The sequence below is a fragment of the Cariama cristata genome, unplaced genomic scaffold, assembly GCF_000690535.1.
Source record: "Cariama cristata isolate BGI_N322 unplaced genomic scaffold, ASM69053v1 scaffold9067, whole genome shotgun sequence".
Classification (NCBI taxonomy): Eukaryota; Metazoa; Chordata; class Aves; order Cariamiformes; family Cariamidae; genus Cariama; species Cariama cristata.
Window position 1 is genome coordinate 91,417 of NW_009624903.1, and position 8,948 is coordinate 100,364.

The window sequence follows — 8,948 nt, forward strand, 5'->3', positions numbered from 1 at the left end:
TCCCCGTGATCACGAGTTCTCTCTCCAAGCCCAGCCTAGTTATTTGTGCATGAAGCTGCCATGTCGTGTATTGGTGTGAGTCTGGTGTTCACATGAGCTATGAATATGCTGCACATGTGTATTTCTTGTGCATCCTGAGCTTTTCTTTGGTCAAGTTAACTGTTGTTCTGCCTTCTAATGAATCACCAAGAGAGAACTAGACCTGGTAAGATTTCTTGTTAGCAACAAACTGTGTCACTGTCAATATGACGCTGAATGAGTTTGCAATGTGACTTCATGTTCAAGCCTCCAGACTGGAAGGGAACGAGACTTTGGAGTTTCTCTTCAATGAGGTGACTCACTGTAACATTTGAGTTCATACTTTGCACAAAAAAGAGTAAAAGTCATGCAATGGTGCACACAAACTCTGCTGCCTTAGTGTACAAGGCAGTTCCTGCACCACCCCAACAGAGTTGCAGTAACTCCAGTCTCTTGCTTGCCACTTTGCAGAACCTCCCTCCTTCAGGAAGGGTATGCCTTCAAAAAGCTCAATGAAAGCCAAGAGAAAGCAAGCAAGGCTACTCAAGCACTGGCTAATCTGTAGCCACCTAGTCTTAAAATGACCATAATCGCCCAAGGCATCACTGAGTGTTTTTGGCTAAGTGGTGTGATGCTAGTAAGTTGCAGATTTGCAATTTATTGGGAGGGAGGAATTTATTCTATTTTATCTGCTGCTTAGACTTTGCCTACTCCAGGAGAGGACAGGGATAATTATCTGCCTACAGCAGCTGCCTTCTCTCAGCAAGGAAAGACAAAGGAATGCTAAAACCTCTGTCCAGACCCATGTCCCAGCTTGCTGCCATCCAAAGGGTCAAGCCAATAAGAGCAGCAGCAGGTAGAATAAGAAAACACTTTTTTTTTTTTTTGGTCACAGCCACAGCAGTACTACTGTCCACACAACTTTTAAATTAGGACCTCAGCTCTCTTTTAGGTGGTTTTGGAGTCTAGCTTCTTAGAGAAACTGGAAGGGAGGCCATAGGACTTCTGTAGAATTGGGAAAGGTGTGTGACCTTATAGTTAGCCCTCTGGGACTGTAGTGCTGAGTATAGAACACCATGAATTTTGATTTCTTGGAGGTCACATTCCCTCCTTCACCTCAGAGCAATTCCCTCCAATCCACTGAAGCCCCCAGCCTTGTTGTCCAAGTCAGAAAACGAGAATGATGTGAGATGTAGGGAGCACTCAGTCTTTTCCTTTACACAGCCTGTTGCCCTAATCTTTTTCACCCAGTTACTGCATGGGCAGTGAACATCAGCCTTTGCTGCAGACTAGCGGAAGCTACCCAAAATATCCACCCGTGATTCACCACAGACAGACAAACTGCAGCTGGAGTGCAATCCGGAACTATTGCACATAGCGCTGGGCACACACTAACAAGCAGCTATGGCCCCTCTGTGCCCCCACAGCTGCATAGCAGGAGCTGGGGCACGGACGCAGCTGGGAGCCGACAGAGCTCAGCACCAATCTGCTCACCCTGGGTTGGAAACAGGAGCACACACAGTGCACAGGTACCTGTCCTCATCTGGACATTTAATCCCAGAAATGTACATCCAGGCGGTTCCCATGCCTTGGGATTTATCCGGAGCAGACAGGCAAGCAGCTGCTGTTTTCACTGCCCGGTGACAGGAAATCCAAAGGGTCTGTTCTCTCTTGGTTGGTGAGTAGTTAACAGCAGGGGTGATCTGCACTGTTTCTTCCTCCTAAATGTTGCTCTTTTGGTGGTGTTTAGACTCAAACTGCAGTCTTTGCAGCCTGGGTGGGGTCAGAGAAGGGGTTTCTGTGCACTACTTTGCACTGCGCAGGTCAAGTGGCAGGGTGACAGTGTTATCTCCCCCTGTGACAGGAGGTCAAGTTCCCACAGTGCTGCTAGTGGAAACCACTAGCTCCACAGGCTTTGCACAGTGTTTTAGGGGGTTAATGAACAGGGAAACACAGCATTTTCTGTGCCTCAGCTCCCCTCGAGACAGGCAGCAGGTCCTCCACCGAGGCCCAGGTGAGCCTGCCACAGTGGCAGTGCTCAGACAGATGTTGCCTTCACACATGTGAAGGCTGAGGAACGTCAGAGCTGGTTACAGGCCCAGGGGAAAATGCTTAGGGACAAAGCAGATGCTGTGAGAAAAAAAACAGGCCAGAAGAAAGACTATTTTAAAATACTGCGCACTTGAACAGTAGCAGTGAAGCCAAAATAAAATATTTTTAAAAAAACAAAAGTCGGTGCGCAGACTGTGGGAAATACAAAGGGGTCATGAGAAATGCGAAAGGCTCGAACACAGAGCAGCGGGAGCAAGCGACCATGGCCCAGCCCCCAGAAGCACGGCCACAGCCATGCAGGGACAGCGAGGCTGCTGGCAATGCCGGTGATGCCGGCAGCTGGGCAGAGTGCAGCACACGCCGTGCCCCCACGGGGCTTCGCACCCTGGAGCAGACCTGGGACCTGCTACTGTTTCCCAGCAGAGCAAGCGGCACATGGCTGATGTCTGATGCCAGATTCACCAGAACTGCTGGCTGAGGTGCTTGCTGCGGTAAAACATCTGAGATATAGGCCAAAAGGGAAAGTATCTTTCTTCTCCAGTACAATGTCAAAGGAGAATTGCATCTTTCCAATGTGAGGAGGAGATGTAATACAGGGGTTCATAGCATAACGTATCCCTAACACCCAAAAGTCCAGGCAACCTGAACAAAGAGGCTGATGGCCTTGAGGGCCGCGGCAGAGTAGCCTCACCACCATGGGAGAGAGGACAGGCTTGATCGGCCTCGGCCCGTCCCTGGGGTGCCGGGGCAGTGCAAGCCCAGGGAGCAGTACCAGGACAAGGAACAGTGCAGTGAGCTCTCAGCGTAGCGTCCTCTGTGGCCCAGGGCCCACATTCCTCCCGTGCTGTTGTAACTCCTGCCTCTGTGCCAATGGCTTCCAGAACGCAGAGGAAAACTCTCGCATCTCAATCACCTTCTTCCGACTCTTCCGCGTGATGCGTCTTGTGAAGCTCCTGAGCCGAGGGGAGGGCATCCGGACGCTGCTTTGGACCTTCATCAAGTCCTTCCAGGTATTCCTTCACTTCTCTCTAAGTAAGACCTAATTCCTTTTTATTTCCCCTTGGTGCCCTCTCGAGAAAGGGTTTCACCTAAGTGCCTGAGCTCAAAGGCTGCTGGTCAGAGCTGAGAGCACCAATGACACATGGCGCGGATGACAGTCAGGTAAATGGGGCTCGCAGGGGATGACTGCCTGGGTGCGACTTTCCTCTTTAAAGCATGAGTAATTGCTTGCAACCTTCCTGAACAACCTTGATAGTTCAGTTCGACTCAGTTACCACATGTCTGTAACCCTTCAATCTCCTTTTTCTTTTTTTTCTGTTTTAGCTGTATTTCATATCTGTTGTTTTAAGCGAAATACACAGCTATGGGGAAGGCCTGGGTCTCAATTCAGTTTCCCTTAAGCCTTGTTTTGAGGATTTCCAGTGAGTATTAGAGGTGTGCAGCCCCCACGCTTTCAGCCAGGAAGAATTTCACCTTTTTGGCCCCACACCTTTGGCCCTGGTAATGATGCCAATTTATTAAATTGCTGCCGCTTTTGCCCTGGAGGCAGGTTGCATTTCAATGGTAGGTAAAGTACCAGAGTGGATGATAGGAGAAGGCAAAGGAGACCAGACTGGATAAGAATCATCACCTCTGAGGGAAAACAAACACTAAGAGATAGCTATTTGCTAGAAAGACTGTTCCAAACCAGCCCCTAACCCAACCACATATAGAAAAATGGTAGTTAGAGATGAAGCATAGCATATTCCTGCATTTTACAAGTACTTGACCTGGATTTACTGGGCCAGCACAACCTGGATGTTGGCTGGGGCAGGTCTGGAGGAAGCGTCAGGGAAAGACAGCACAGGAATACAAATGGTGGTCTAGACATAAGAAAAGATACAGGACACACCACTGGACAAAAGCATGAAAGAGTAACTTGTGCAAAACACAAGTCTTGAAACAGTAAACATATATCCCTCAGATGGAGGCTTTAAATGGTTGATAGCATTTGTATTGACTCAAATGGAAAAGGAGCTGACCCACACTTTAAAAGTTAAACCTCATGAGCTGGGACCAAAGCCTGCAGTGCTGTGGTTCGCCATGACTTCTGTCTCTGTCAGCAGAACTAGCGCACGCGTACACCAGAGATCAATCTGGACCTTTTCCAGTGCAGCTCTCAGGTGGTCTCAGTAGCCAGACCACCAAGCTCATGCAAAGGACTCTCATTTTGCACACTCCTTGAATTCCAGAGGATCCAATATTGCACAGCAGTTTTCTGACACATCTGTACCACAACTGATTTTTTCCATTCCTTACGCAGTTGCTGACTTCCAGGTTGTTATTTGAGCAGCTCCAGTGGGAACCATTTTGTCTGCACGCATAGAAATGAAATTCCCTCGGCACAGCTCAGCCACCCCTGATGCAGGGGACAGAGTCACACTTTCCAGTTCCTGCTTCTCCTCCCCTTGCCCCTGTGCCCCTCCAGCCTCTTTAGCAATAGCTCGCTCTTATCCTGAGCTCAGCTTGCCACAGCTCTTGGCTGGAGAGGATGAGATGGATGGGAAAGGGAGTGCCTGGTACTTCCCTCCAGTGACCTTCAGACCTCTTTGATTGAAGAGTCACTTTTAGGCAGGGTTGTAGGGTGATGGGAGAAAGTATCAAGGGAGGTATCTTCCACAGCAAGGGTAAAAAAAAAAAAAAAAATGAAAAAAGCACTGCAAGTGCGTGCCTTTTCCCTTGAAAGCCTTTAGCCATTTATAACAGTGTTCTCTGCTCAGAGCTCCCTCTTGCAACTGCTGGGAGGCTCCTTTGGTAGCTAAGAATAGCCACTGTGTAGAGCTTGTAACTCAGCCACTCCCACTGTCAAAATCTGAGATCCCTGCAGACTTTGTCTGGCACAGGCTCTTCTCTGTGTCCCCACATGCTTCCAGGAAGCATCTCTGCTCACACAGGGCAGCCTAATAAGCAACAAACTTGTGCTGGAGTTCTGATCTCATCATAACTACCACGTGCCCTGTGCATGGCGCACGGTGCTTACACCCAAGTTGGGGCACTGGTCAGAGCAGCATGTGGTGGGAAAATGCGCAGAGGGGTTTCTGCCTGCAGAGATGGCAACAGAGCCCAGGCAGGCGAGTGGGAGGCGTAGGAAGTGAGAGGGGTGCTGAGGGCAAGGTAAGGCCGTGGGAAGCACAAGGACAAAGCCAGGGAAGGGCGGAGACGGAGGAGGACAGAGCTAGAAGAGTGGAATACGGGAGGTGGGGAGCTGAAGTAGTCAGGGGGAGTAAGGGGCAGAGATGAGTAGGAAGGTGCATCAGTGGAGAGGAGTGGGCTGAGTGGAAGAACATGGAAAGTGGAGGGCCAGATGGCCAGGAGAGAAGATACTTCTCCCATCCTCATTAGAAAGATAGAAGAACTGGTAAGGTTATGCACCTCAGGTCCTGTCTGGACACTAGCCCAGGAGCTCTTCTTGGGTCTTGTGTGTATCAAGTCCCAACTAGATCATCACAAAATGTTTGGAGCCCAATTCTGAGCTGGTGTATCTCCACTGGCATTGTGGGGTAACCATACAGATTTGTCTGACCCCATAAAATACAAAGGAAGCTGCCCCCGAGCCTCATGATCATGATTATAGACATTGTTTAAAGGTTTGAAGTTTTGCCATTTTAATATTCAGATCTCTCTGAGATGATTTCTGCAGATCTTAGTCAAATCTCCATGGCGGTCAGCAAAATTTTTCCTTGATTCTTCCTATAGGATTTAGCCCTATTGAATTTAGGCATAAACTTAAAATGTGTAAATAATCTTATATTTAAAAAATAATGTTGTAGGCTTTTATACTCTGTGAAATGGAGTGTTCAAAATTCAGATCAGGGACTGTACTCACATTTTTCAGGATGAACGTGTCCACCCATTGCCTCTGAAGTGAGGTCTGGAAATCTCTGGTCTGAGCACTATATATTTCAAAAGCAACAGAGTAGAAAATTCCTCCTCAAAACCATGAGCCTGTGAGGTCCCAAGCTGTGTCCTTGATTCCTGCTAGTGGCAAAGGAAACCAATAGCACTCAACACTTTCCTGATTGCACTGGCCTCTTCCTTACCAGGCAGGTCTGTGTATCAGGGCTCTGCATTTCCCTTTCAGCAGCTGATCACAGACACTTAGTGCATTGCAGACTCCATCAGAGATACCTAACGCTGAACAGGGAACAAAGCTGATGCTGCTTTAGGTACTTAGCATGGTACCAGCCATTGTAGCAGAAGCCCTGAATTTGGATCTCGGCAGCTGTTCCGGTTTTTATTTCACCAGACTGGATCCAGAAAAGATCACATTGCCATTAGTGCCAGAATAACAGTGGTTATGAGAGTTTTCTCCTCTTGGTAAGCAGCTCTAGACACTGGTTTTGCCCTCGCTTTCGTAACTCCGTCAAGGGCAGGACTGACTTGAAGGCAGCAGAGCTACACCATCACGAGTGGGAGCAGAGGCAGAGCCTGCCTGAGCGGGGTGGCAGCAGCGTGGTGGCGGGGAGGGCAAGCAAGTGTGGGCCTGTAGAGGCATCTAGTGGCCACCTGGCCAAATTACAGACTCCACGTTTGGGGCCAGCCTCTGCCCAGTTTTCCAAGGCCAGAAGCAAGAACCAGGCTCCAGTGTGCCGGGCTCGGCGGAAACACAGTGCTCTCTTTTTTTCATTTCTAGGCTCTCCCCTATGTGGCTCTTTTAATAGTGATGTTGTTCTTCATCTATGCCGTGATCGGGATGCAGGTAAGTGATGCTAAAGAGCTCAACCGTGTCTGTCTTCTCCTGTTAGAGTTTTGGGAACTGACTTATAAAGTAATTAGATCAATGTGTGGTTTTAGGGGCTTACAAAAATGTTTTCACCCAGTAAGGTAAGACGGCAGCTAACGCTGGTTGGAAAACATTGTCTGCCTATGCAGTTCCAACAGGAGCACAACACACTCCAGGGGAAAAAAAAAAAAAAAAAAAAACAAAACAAAAAAAACCCACAACCTATTTAATGGCAGAATGCTATACGCAAACAGTAAAAGGACTGTGCCTGCCCTCCACACTCTCAAAGGAATACTCAGCAGTGGTGGCAAAGGAGATTTACTGCCTCACTCATTCGTTCAAGATAGTTGTTTCAGGGCTATGAGCCGTGCTACAGGCCAGGCAGGGCTATGGGCTTATGGCCATGCTGCACTGAACAAACCCAATTTTTCTCTCGCATCACTTTCACACTGGCGTAACTTCCACTGAGTTGAAAAAGCAGCTTTTGGTTGAGACCCATGAAGGTAAATATGGGATCAGACCCAGCATACCAATGCTCTGTGTTTGTGCCAGTTCTTCAGGAAGCTGCATCAATACAATATCCTATTCAGTTTGCAAAATGAACTTGGAACCAGCCTGAACATTCACCTGTGCAAGAAACTGATGTTGCATACAGACCATTGAAGAAAGCATGTGATATAAGCACAGGCTGTGACAGTCCTAGCCTCATTTGCTGTTCTGCTTTTCAAACTAAGCTTCACTTTCCACTTCGGTATTAATCAAAGATCTCAGACAAGTCAGCCATCTGGGACCAGAGACCAAAGTATAGAAAGGCAAGGCATAATTGCTTCCAGAGGTCTTCAAATATGACAGGCTTCTTGGTTTCACAATGCTGACAGAATTTGTTACAAAATTCATCTGACCTCTGTGACCTTGTTTTAATTTGTTTCCTGTTATTATAATCACCTCTTTTCACAGACTCCATCTACCCTGCCCTAGTTTGAAAAATAAAACTAATCTTTTCTTGAATTATCCCAGGTTATCTCAATCGCCCCCAGTAATTACAGTTGTCCTTTAATCTACTAGGCTTATCCTGTTAACTTGCCAGTTTTGCCTTTAATACCTAACTAGCTCAAATGGCAAAGATCTTACAGGATTACCTATGCTATACAGAAAATGACCTGAGAGTATTACAGTAGTGTTACGTAGCTACATAAAGCACTAAAAGTGGCTTCTAAGCACCCAAGCGAATGGGGTCTACAATAATCAGGGCACTGCCAGGGATGGATATTTTATTCTGTAATTCTACTCCCTTTTCTGTCAGCTAGTTCTAAGTTGGCCATTTAAGCCTTGGCTTACGTTCAAGCCTCTCTTTAAATAATCTCAGCACCCTAAAGATCATACATCTGTCTTTCACATTGATCTGGATTACTAAATCACTTCCTGCCTTCCTGTCTTCCAATGAGAAAACCAAGTTTTCTCATCTTCCCTCTGCTTAGAGCCCACAGACCTGTTATCATCACTTTTTGCCCAAATGGCATCTCAGACATTTTGTGTGCCGCTCTCTTGAACCTGCTGACACATAGAGTTCCCTCACACACAGAGACACGTAGGAAGGAAAATCCTTCCTCGCTCCATTAAGCAGCTACCTTGAAAGACTAGATGTACCAGATCTGATGAAAATATAAGAATTTCCCACATAAAGGAGACCTATCACTTTATCTCAGCTACTGCCCTGACTTGGAGCGTAACAACATTCAAGCCTTGCTACCTGATGTGCTCAAGTGGAAAAATCCAAATTGATGCTGATGGATGAAGCCACTCATATCATGGCTCAGGAGACACAGACTGGAGAGGCCATGAGAGAGGAACCTCTTCCTACAGCTCCTCGTAGGTGTCTAATGCAAAGCACCCGTAGCAGCTGCCACCATTGCCTCATGTGTGAGGAAAGCTGCAGGGTCGAAAGGAAAATCAGACTTCCAGCATGGGAAGTTCCCTTGCCTACACTTGGCTAAAATGAAAAATATGGGCTGCCTCAGCCCAAACTGCCTCTGAGCATTTAAACTGTCCTCCTGCTCCCTCTCAGTGCAGCTCGGGCCGTCACTGCTACCGGCAGCCCAGGGGCGGGCGGGGCGGG

At 47.7% G+C, this 8,948-nt stretch overlaps 1 protein-coding gene across 1 annotated transcript in view; it reads left to right on the forward strand.

Moving 5' to 3' along the window:
- The window catches only part of LOC104164139 (voltage-dependent L-type calcium channel subunit alpha-1C), a 96,128-nt gene that overhangs the window by 83,923 nt on the left and 3,257 nt on the right, over positions 1-8,948 (forward strand). The window contains exons 25-26 of the mRNA XM_009703374.1: positions 2,952-3,080; positions 6,743-6,808. Of these exons, the coding sequence (XP_009701676.1) occupies positions 2,952-3,080; positions 6,743-6,808 (195 nt within the window). The remainder of the gene's footprint in view (positions 1-2,951; positions 3,081-6,742; positions 6,809-8,948) is intronic.